The sequence below is a fragment of the Benincasa hispida genome, chromosome 11 (assembly GCF_027475165.1).
Source record: "Benincasa hispida cultivar pf3 chromosome 11, pf3_genome.v1.1, whole genome shotgun sequence".
NCBI lineage: Eukaryota > Viridiplantae > Streptophyta > Magnoliopsida > Cucurbitales > Cucurbitaceae > Benincasa > Benincasa hispida.
The window spans coordinates 55,620,593-55,632,216 of NC_143488.1; the positions used below are offsets into that span (position 1 = coordinate 55,620,593).

The following is an 11,624-nucleotide window of genomic DNA, read 5'->3' on the forward strand; positions in this document are numbered from 1 at the left end:
GTGATGATTGATAATGTGTCCATGATATGAGCATGCCCCATATAGCATGGAACTGGAGGATGTTGATTGAATGAATATATACATGATCATGCATAAATTATACTGGAATTATGATTATGTGATTGATTTCTCAAAAATATGATTTGCAAAGTGATTGTTATTCTAAAAGAACCACTCACTGGGCTTAGTAGCTCACACTCTTCCAAATGTTTTCTTATATCCCCCCAGGCAGCAAAGTGGAGCGTTCAGGAAAGGAGTCTACTAACCACCATCACACCAGGACTTGGTAAACTCTTAGGACACGGTTCAGATCATGTAATAAAGAATATAGGAAATTGAACTATGTGTATGAAAGTTAGATAGAGTGTTATAAACATGTTGAAATTTTTAATAGATAAGGGGGGAAATGTTAAATTTAAATGTTCTCTTGGAATACTACTGATGTACCCTCACACTCCCTTCCTGGTCTTGGGGGTTAAGGCTTGGGAGGGGGTGTGATAACTTGGTTTCAGAGCAAAGATTTACATAAAACCTGGGAAAAGGTTGAGTATAAAAAGTTGAGTCTAGCATAAGTATAAATAGGATCTAGGAAGAATAAAGGAAAAAAGGATAGGTTAAAGCCAAAGAGACATCAGGAAAAGGCTTACCTAATGTAGGGAAGCCAGATAATAATAAAAGATAGGCTAGGTCAAAACCTAAAAGGGAATAAATATAATGAAATATACTAAGAAAACCTAAGGTAGAATCAGGAAAGGTTAGGAGAAAGAAATGAGAAATAATAAGTGGACATAGGGAAACATGAGAAAGGGGAAGTGAAAATTAAAAGAAATTAGTATGTAATAACTTGAATAATGTCCACTCTAGGAAATGAATCTGAGTAGACAAGATTGGTGGTGGAATGATTCCGGAACGCAAGTTGAAGACTGCGGTGCTAACCTAAGGGAAAACCTTGAACGATCTGAGAATAGTGTGAATAATAATACTGAATATCCTATTACCTTGAACAATGCAAACTTGGTGGAATCCCGAACTAACATGGGATGTCCACAGTGTGGTAAAAATCATAGTGGTCTGTGTCTGAGAGGGATTGGAATTTGCTATGGGTGTGCAAGGTTGGCCATATCCGCAAAAACTGTTATACTTTCTATAGAAAAACAAGAGAGATTCAGGAAAAATATCAACGAGAACTGGCCGGAGGTTCAAGTTCAGGGAGTAACAACATATTGCTTGAACTGATGGTGGACCAAGAATGGGCACGTGCAGGAAAGAAGAACATTCCTTGACGTATCGTAATTGAATTCGAGGAATAGCCCACCTATAACTCTAACAACGCAGAATCCTATAAATTTTGTATCTTCTATAAGGAAATAGGACATGTACAGGAATGGTGTGTATGGAGAGACGAGAGAATGCACCTTTTGAAAAATTATGACTACCAGAAAATGAGTGAAAGACTATGTAGACTGAAAGAAACTACTAATGTAAATAGTAACCACGTTCATAAATAAAAATAGTATGTTGATAACATATGTCTAATTTATATGTGAATGGTTGTAGACAAAATGCTGAGTAGTGGAAAACGTAGAACGGGACAACCCTCTGGAAACGAAAGTGAAAGTGCCTCAAGCCATCCAAAAGAAAAATCCAGGGAGGAAGAACAAATGGATAAACTCACCCAAATATTTCAAGCAAGCTTAGAAAATATACAACCTGATCCCGAGAAGAAATATGGAATAGAACGAATAAAGGCATTGGGAGCCACAAACTTTGAAGGAACAAAAGATGTCCTGAAGCATGGATCATGAACAAAATATGGAATAGAATGATTAAAGGCAGAAGCATGGATGAAACAAATAGAAAAATGTTTTCAAGTGATGAGATGTGCTGAAAACCGTAAGGTAAGTCTTGCCACATTCTTACTGCAAAAACAGGCAGAAGATTGGTAGAAGCTACTAAAGAATAGGAGAGGCGATCAAGAAGAAATATGTTGGGTGGATTTTCGAAGAACATTTTTCGAAAGATTCTATCCCTGATCATTCAGGGATATGAAACAAGATGAATTCCTACAACTCATGCAGGGAAACATGACTGTAACGGAGTATGAATTAAAGTATACGGAGTTATCCAAGTATGCTTTAAACATAGTGGTGGATGAAAAAGAACGCTGTCGAAGGTTTGAAACAGGATTAAAACAAGAGATTCGAACTCCTGTTACAACAATTGCAGAATGGGGAGAATTTTCAAAGCTAATAGAAGCCACGATGAGGGTAGAAAGAAGTTTGGTGACGGAAGAAGTAAGACCAGAAAGAGACTCATCAATGGGTCGATTGTGGAGGGAAGAACCAAGAAATTTTTCCCCCAGTGTGGAAAGCAGAAGTGGATGGAAAAGAAGAGGAATTACCAACACTAAAGCAGACCCTGAATGTGAGAGCCAAATAAAGGAGTCAATGATGAGAGTTAACTAAAGACCAAGATGCCCGATCTATAATAAATATCTCTGAGGAAGATGTTGGGAGCAAACCCAAGAACGGTCGCACGCGTGTTTTAAGTGTGGCAGACCAGGACACTTTAAATGAGAATGTCCTCAGTTTATGGATACTAGAAATGTACAACCACCAAACAACCCGAGAGGAAGATCAACGACGGTTGAAGGAGGATGATAGACATTGGGAAAATTATATGAACTAACTCAAGATAGAGAGGACAATATGTCGGTGGTGGGAAAAGGGAAAGAGAAAATTTTAGAAGACTAGAATAAAAGTTGTGGTGTAATAAAACTGTATGAAGCAAAGTATTAAATAAAATTTCAGTTGCAAATTAAGTTTCGTTTAATTTCGAGGACAAAATTATTTTAAGGGGGTGGTAAATGTAAGACCCTAACATTAAATGTAAAGTGGGAAGTTAAATAGAGAAGAAAAATCATAAGTAAGGATGTTGGAACAAAGTGAGGAAAACATCAAAATTATCCAAAAAGGGTGACCAAAATCGAAGCGCCTATGAAGGGCTTAAAACATGTGGACGCAAGAATGCATGGAGGATGGAGGCAAGAAAACTTGAAAAAAATGGCTAAGGATTGCATACAATCAACGCAAAGGCATACATGAGCCATGGGGACACGGACAGCAAGCATGCGTCGAGTGAAGCATGCTAGACACGTAGGCCAGGCATCGAGGATAAGAGCACAGGCCGTGCATCGAGCGCGCAACCCATGCGTTGATGGTGTATGCCAAGCACCTGCCTATGCGTCGAACGGACAAGCAAGAAAGCCATCCTATGTGTTAAACCGCTGTTGAGTCTGCCGAGCAACCATGCGTCGATATGCTAGGCTAAGTGCACGCCCATACGGCTGAGCATGCCTATATGGCCGAGCGTGCCCATGCGGCCGAGAAAGTATGCAAGTGCCTAGGCAGCACACCATGCATCGATGGTCAGCACCATACATTCATGCCTAGTAGGCCAAGCAAGCACACCTAGCAAGCCATGCGTCAAGGGTGAGCAACCACCCTATGCGTTGGTGATGGCCAACTCATGCGTTGGTTAATTTGGACTTTGATGAAGGAAAGGAGAATTGCTAAGCATCAAGGACAAAAGGTGAGGCTAATTGATGGAAATCTTCAAGGGAGGATGCCAAGGGTATACAAATATAAGACTTAAAAAATTTAAGTAGAGAAATATGTGAGGTATTTAGGTGATTTAGGTGGCAAAAGAAGGATCACACAAAATTCTAGTTGGAGGTGGCTAAAGGAGATTTCATGCATTAAAGTCTTGTCACCCTAAGTAGGAGGTGGGTGAAGGAGATTTCATGCAAAAAAGGAGACTTTGGCTGGCAAGCTGAAATAAGAACAACTCAAGGCTAGGCTAAGGATAGGTTGGGTAGACTGAATGATGGCAGCTCCAAAGTGAGACAAATGGGAGTTGTGTTGTCAACATGGGGTGAGTTTGAAATGGCTATAAATAGGGGAGTTGGGCAAGGGGAATTCATTCATACTAGCACCTAAATTGTGTGTTGAGAGCATACTAAGAGAGTGACGTTTGAGTTATTAGGCTGCCAAGTTGATTGGAGATCAAAAGAAACAAGGTTGCGTTGGTGAGGCACCTAGTCAGCCGAACACACAGCCAGCCCACACCCTGTTCGCACGCAGCGCTGCGTCCGTCCGTCTGCGCGCGCATCGCTCGACGCATCCCATGCGCCAGCCCAACGCAGCAACGTTCCCCGTTCGACGCATCACGCCCAGCACACACCCAGTGCAACGCACGCCCAGCGCTCGCCCAGCCCAGAGCATGCCCAAACGCGCCAGCCCCCTGTACGGCGCAGCACGCCCACTCTGCCTACTGCCCAATGCCCAGTTGCCTATCTTGGACCAAATAAACTCTAAAGAGGCTAATTTTTGTATTTTGGCTAATTTTAGTAAAGCTGGTATTTTCAATACATAATGGTAGTTTGGCTAGTTTAACGTTATTTATTGATATAACAAATATTAATTGAGGAATTTCCATTGATATGAAGGAATTCACAGGAGGGTAGTCTGAAGGTGATTTTAGTAGAAAAACTTACTGACGGTGAGTGTTTACCCAGTTTTATGCTTTGATATGTGAATAAATGAATATGTAAGTGCAAAATACATGCTTATGATGTTATGTTGATTGCCATGATATTGTTTGTGATATTGCTATGGAAACTGAGATTATACCCAGATTACATAAGTTAGCATGCTTAACAAAAGGTTCTTGGCGGGAAAATATAGTCGGCCTCGGTCGGCGGGAAATATAGTCAAGTGCATGAATAGCGGGAAAAGTGGGTTATAGGAAAGTTTCCATAAAAAGTTGTGAGATTGATAATGTGTCCATGATATGAGCATGCCACGTATAGCATGGAACTAGAGGATGTTGATTGAATGAATATATACATGATCATGCATAAATTATACTGGAATTATGATTATGTGATTGATTTCTCAAAAATATGATTTGCAAAGTGATTATTATTCAGGAAAGGAGTCTACTAACCACCATCACACCAGGACTTGGTAAATTCTCAGGGCACGGTTCGGATCATGTAATAAAGAATATAGGAAATTGAACTATGTGTATGAAAGTTATAGGTTGTAAACATGTTGAAATCTTTAATAGATAAGGGGGGAAATGTTAAATTTAAATGTTGTCTTGAATACTACCATGCTCCCTTCCCGGTCTTGGGGGTTAAGGCTAGGGAGTGGGTGTGACACACCATCACCCCATTACTTGTTAAATTCTCAGACACGGTTCGGATCATGTAATAAAGAATATAGAAAATTGAACTATGTGTATGAAAGTTAGATAGAGTGTTGTAAACATGTTGAAATCTTTAATAGATAAGGGGAGAAATGCTAAATTTAAATGTTGTCTTGGAATACTACTGGTGTACCCTCACGCTCCCTTCCCGGTCTTGGGGGTTAAGGCTAGGGAGGGGGTGTGACACACCATCACACCAGGACTTGGTAAATTCTCAGGGCACGGTTTGGATCATGTAATAAAGAATATAGGAAATTGAACTATGTGTATGAAAGTTAGATAGAGTGTTATAAACATGTTGAAATCTTTAATAGATAAGGGGGAAATGTTAAATTTAAATGTTGTCTTGGAATACTACTGGTGTACCCTCACGCTCCCTTCCTGGTCTTGGGGGTTAAGGCTAGGGAGGGGGTGTGACAAGTACAGCTAGTGATAGACTTACTTGTGTCTATTGCATTTTGTGTTAAACGCATGCATCCTAGAGATAGGCTTTGTATGTTATTCGCATTGAGAAATGTTGAATAAAGTCTAATGCATAAACAAAAGATAAGCAAATCATCCCATCTCATTCACATCACATCCTAGTTGTGTACACTCTTCTTAGACAGACGCGTCCACTTACCTTAAACTCCATTTTCGCATGATCCATCATTCACCACTCAACTCTTTTGCATCTCTTGTACAGGCACAACAATTTAGTGTAAATAACCCATTTCTCATATTTAGTTAGGAAAACCTCTACAGTAGATACAACGCAAGGTCTGCGTTTGGTTAACTGAATCCCTGAGTTCAACCCTGGACTTACCAGGAACCTAAATTAGATTTATACTTGGGTTTAGTTTAGGAAAACTTGAACGTCATTAGAAAGAGTTGTGTGCGTTCTGTTGCAAATATCTGACGCCCCAACGCGTTACATTTACTTAAACGCACTAAAGCATAAATGCATCACGTACACTTAGAACTTATTCTTCCAGTTTATTATATACAAAATACTCCTAGAACAAATCATGATAGCAACGAACAAGTTTTGGTGCCGTTGCCGGGGATTCAGAAACAAAACTAACCAGAAATTTCGTTTGTATCTGTTTTAGGAACACTTCAGTCGAGGGAGTATTACAAGGTACGCTTAAGCTTGTGAACGTTTTATGAACAGGGAGAGCACTCCTGAATTCAAATACGACCCCGAGATTGAAAGGACCTTCTGGCGTAGAACCGATCCAACCGTCGTCGAAGGTTGAGGCAGTAATTTCTCAGACAATAGAACAGGTAACGAGCAATGGCGGAAGAACAGGCAAATCAACAACTAGCTCATGCTGCACAGAATCCAATCTTGATAGTGAATAGCAGCACGCATCCCATGAGGGAGTACGCGTCCCTTGTACTGGATGATTTCTCTCTAGGAATCATATACCCAACGCCAGATGCAACCAGGTTCGAGATGAAATCTGTTATGCTCCAAATGCACCAGTCTGCTGGACAATTTGGGGGTGGTCGTGGTGAAGATCTTCACACCCACATGAAGCGTTTCCTGGAAACGTGTAATTCATTTATGATTCCTGCAATCACCTCAGAGGCGATCAAACTGTCTTTGTTTCTCTATTCTTTTCGTGATGACGCAAAACAATGGGTGAGCTCTCTGGAGCCTGGTGAAATCACCACCTGGGAGAAGTTGGTGGAAAAATTTATGCAAAAATATTTCCCACCTACCACCAACGATAGGAGGCGTCGAGAGATTATGAACTTTGAACAAGAAGATGCTGAGACCTTAAGCGTTGCATGGGAGCGTTTTAAGGGCTTGGTCAATAACTGCCCGAACCATGGACTACTTCTAACTATCCAAATGGAGACGTTTTATGGAGAACTGAATAGAGCATCGTAGATGGCAACAGACGCAGCAGCAGCTAGGGACTTTTGGACAAATCTTACACTGAGGCTAAAAAGATACTAGACCGCATTACTAAACACAATATGGAATGGGTGGATGATACGTTTGATGGAAGAGCTGACAGGAAGAAGAGATCTCAGAACGTTAATTCTATCGATTCCAACGCAATAGCCACACTTTCTGCTCAAGTGGCTACGATGACCAGCCTTCTACAGAACATAACGCTGGGAAACGTATCAAATTAGCAGAAGGTGAATTAGGTAGAGGTGTTTGGGTAGCCCATGGTTAGCTGTGTGGGCTATGGAGATCCTCACTCTTATGCTGAATGTACACAAAACCCTCAGTCAGTATGTTTCATCAAAAACAACCCATTCACTAATACATATAACCCTGGATGGAGAAACCATCCAAATTTTTCTTGGACAGGAGGAAATCATCAAGAGCACCACCCGGGGGTGAACCATCAGCAAAGGAATGGACCGCCGCCTGCATTTCAACAAATGCATCAGCAACATCAACAACCCTTTAATAAAGGAGGACAGGCGTCGAGCTTAGGATATCCACTTGAGAACCTATTAAAGGAGTACATAGCCCAGAATGACGTGTTGCTGAAAAGTCAGGCGTCATCTATCAGAAACCTGGAAATCTAGGTAGGGTAGATAGCAAGCGAGCTGAAAAACAGGCAGCCTGGATTTCTACCTAGCAATACTTAAACACCTGGGAACAATAATGGGAAGGAGTAATGTCACGCGGTGACGCTGCGAAGTGGAAGAGCTCTTGAAGAAAGAAGAATGAATTCAAGAAATAGCAGTCCTTTGAAAGAACGCATCACACGTTCAATGGATCTGGAAGAAAGAACGCCAAAGACTACAAGCCATTCAGAACCCAGTATGTCTAACGCGGGAAAGCTTGAAGTGAATTTGAACGCACCATTTCCTAGGCATGTGATGAAGAAGAATGATGAACAACAATTCAAGCGCTTTCTTGAGCTCCTAAAGCAGCTGCATATCAACATTCCACTGATAGAGGCTTTGGAGCAGATGCCAACATATGTCAAATTTTTGAAGGACATTTTGACGAAGAAGAGAAGAGTCAGTGAGAAGGAAGTAATAGCTAACACAGGAGTGTAACGCGTTAGTAAGCAACAGTCTACCAAAGAAGAAGAAGGGCCCTGGGAGCTTCACAATTCCTTGTTCGATAGAAGGATTGGATGTGGGTCATACGTTGTGCGATCTAAGAGCCAGCATTAATCTTATGCCACTTTCAATTTTTAAGAAATTGGGAATTGGCGAAGCACAACCTACTTCTGTCACTCTTCAGCTCATTGACAGAACAATTAAGTACCCGGAAGGGAAGATTGAAGACGTCCTGGTGAAGGTTGACAATCTCATATTCCCAACAGACTTTATTATCTTGGACTATGAAGCAGATAGGGAGGTACCAATTATCCTTGGACGCCCCTTCTTAGAAATTGGGAAAGTTTTAATTGACGTGCATAAAGGCGAATTAACTATGCATGTGGACAATGAGGAGGTGAAGTTTAATGTGCTCAATCCATTAAAGTTCCCAAATAGTGAAGATTGTCAACTAAACAATATTGAGTTGCCTGAAGAAGAGACTCATGTATGTGAGGTCCTCGTGTTGGAGGAGAACTTAAAAGAATCAGAGCCGCCAAGTAGAAATGAGCGGCGGATAAAACCAACGCGTCCATCACTTAAAGAACCACCAGAACTTGAGTTGAAACAGTTACCTGGACACTTGAAATATGCGTTCCTTGGAACCAAAAACACTTTACCTGTGATCATTTCCGTAAATCTTACAGAGCCTAATGAGCAATCTCTCTTGCAGATGCTGAAAAAGCACAAGCGTGCAATAGGTTGAATGCTTGCGGATATCCATGGTATTAGTCCATCTTATTACATGCATAAGATTAGGCTGGAAGAAGGGAAGTTGGGGTCAATCGAGCCTCAAAGAAGGCTAAACCCCATAATGAAAATAGTGGTTAAGAAAGAAATTCTAAAATGGTTGGACGCGGGAGTTATTTATCCTATATCCGACAGTAGCTCGGGAAGTCCAGTCCAATGTGTTCCCAAGAAAGGGGGAATGACCGTGATAGTCAACAACAATAATGAACTCATACCCTCAAGGACTATCACGGGCTAGCGCATCTATATGGATTACAGGAAACTCAACGCAGCAACTAAGAAAGACTACTTCCCCTTTCCTTTCATCAATCAAATGCTTGACAGACTTGCGGGCAAAGAATTTTATTGCTTTCTCGATGGATACTCTGGTTACAACCAGATTCTGATAGATCTGGAAGATCAGGAGAAGACTATGTTTACTTGTCCCTTTGGAACATTTGCATTCAGACGCATGCCCTTTGGGCTGTGTAACACACTTGGGACATTTCAAAGATGTATGATAGCTATCTTCTTTGACTTCCTAAAAAATATCGTTGAAGACTTCATGGATGATTTTTCAGTCTTTGGAGACTCATTCCAGTCATGCCTAGATAATTTAGAGGCCGTCCTCGCTCGATGCGAGGAAACAAACTTGATGCTGAATTGGGAGAAATGTCACTTCATGGTGACTGAAGGAATTGTCTTAGGTCACAAAGTATCTAAGGCTGGCTTGGAGGTTGATGAAGCCAAAATAGATGTCATAGAAAAACTTCCACCACCATCAAATGTTAAAACTTTACGAAGTTTTCTAGGGCATGCCGGCTTCTATAGACGGTTCGTTAGAGGTTTCTTTCAGATTATGCGACCTCTGAGCGCATTACTAGAGGCGAACCGGCCCTATGACTTTAATGAAGACTGCATTGACGCGTTTGAAACCTTGAAGTATGCGTTGACGACAGCTCCAATACTGATAGCACTGGACTGGACGCAATGCTTTATTCTTATGTGTGATGCGAGTGATGTGGTAGTAGGAACAATGTTAGGGCAAAAGAACAGTAATTTGATACAACCCATCTCTTACGCGTCCAAAACACTAAATGACTCTCAAGAACACTACACCACTACTGAAAAAGAAATGTTGGCTGTAGTGTTTGGCATTGAAAAGTTTCGATCTTACTTAGTTGGTGCGTTAGCCACCACATACAATGACCACTCAGCCATAAAATTCCTAATGTGCAAAAAAGACGCGAAGCCAAGGTTGATAAGATGGGTGATGCTGCTACAGAATTTTGATATTGATATCCAGGACAAAAAGGGAACAGAAAATCAGGTGGCTGACTACCTGTCCAGGCTAGAGAATCAAGAAATGCAAGCCCAAGAAGGTGAAATCAAGGAGGCATTTCCTGATGAAAGCCTGTTTAAAATTGAAGGCAGGGAACCTTGGTATGCAGACATAGTCAATTATTTAACCACCAAGCAATTCCCTGGGAACTTCAACTCTCAGCAAAAGAAACGGTTAATTCATGACAACAAATTTTATTTTTGCGATGAACCATTTCTATATAAACAAGGCCCTGACTCCATAATGCATCGATGCATTTCGGAGGAGAAGACACAACGCATATCAGCTGAGTGTCATGACTCTCCATACGGAGGGAATTTCGGTGGGCAAAGAACCGCAGCGAAGGTCTTTCAAAGCGGATAATTTTGGCCCACCCTCTTTAAAGACGCGAGGGAGTTTGTTCAAAAATGTGACCCCTATCAATGCACCGAGAATATTCCTCAAGGGACGCAATGCCCTTGAACAATATTCTCGAAGTTGAGCTGTTTGATGTTTGGGGCATAAATTTTATGGGACTTTTCCCCCTGTCCTGTGGCCAACAGTGCATCCTGCTTACAGTAGATTATGTATCTAAGTGGGTAGAAGCAGTAGCCTGTGCTAGGAATGATGCGTCCACTGTATCTAAGTTTCTTACCAGGAACATCTTTACACGCTATGGAATGCCAAGAGCCCTGATAAGCAACGAAGGTACACACTTAATTAATCGCATCATTTCCAAATTACTTGCAAAATATAATGTCAGGCACAAGATCACCACTACTTACCACCCACAAACAAATGGTCAAGCGGAAGTATCAAATCGAGAAATCAAGTCTATCCGCGAGAAAGTCGTCAATGCAACGCAGAAAGATTGGGCACAGAGGCTAGATGAAGCACTCTGGGCCTACAGGACTGCTTACAAAACTCCTATAGATATGTCTCCATACTCTCTTGTATTTGGAAAATCCTGTTATTTACCTTTAGAGTTGGAGCACAAGGCATTTTGGGCAGTTAAGAAGTTAAACATGAACTTGGACATTGCGGGCGCTCAACGCAAACTTCAGTTCAACGAGCTATAGAAGTGACGATTGAATGCATACGAGAACAACAAGTTGTACAAAGAAAAGACAAAGCGTTGGCATGACCAATGCATTAGTAAGAAAGAACTTGTTGTTGGCCAAAAAGTTCTATTGTTCAATTCATGTCTGCGTTTGTTTCCAGAAAAACTAAAATCCAGATGGTC

General features: G+C 41.3%; 1 protein-coding gene and 1 non-coding gene across 2 annotated transcripts; one reads left to right on the forward strand and one right to left on the reverse strand.

Annotated features, from left to right (window-relative positions):
- Positions 1-6,991: 6,991 nt before the first annotated feature.
- LOC120092325 (small nucleolar RNA R71) lies at positions 6,992-7,095 on the reverse strand. Its single transcript, XR_005486030.2, has one exon. It is a non-coding gene; the product is annotated as a small nucleolar RNA R71 (small nucleolar RNA).
- Positions 7,096-7,995: 900 nt separating this feature from the next.
- On the forward strand, positions 7,996-9,037 carry LOC150032750 (uncharacterized). The gene is made up of 2 exons (XM_090307009.1): positions 7,996-8,262; positions 8,432-9,037. The coding sequence occupies exons 1-2, from the start codon at positions 7,996-7,998 to the stop codon at positions 9,035-9,037; spliced, it is 873 nt and encodes a 290-aa protein (XP_090163135.1).
- The last annotated feature ends 2,587 nt before the right edge of the window (positions 9,038-11,624 follow it).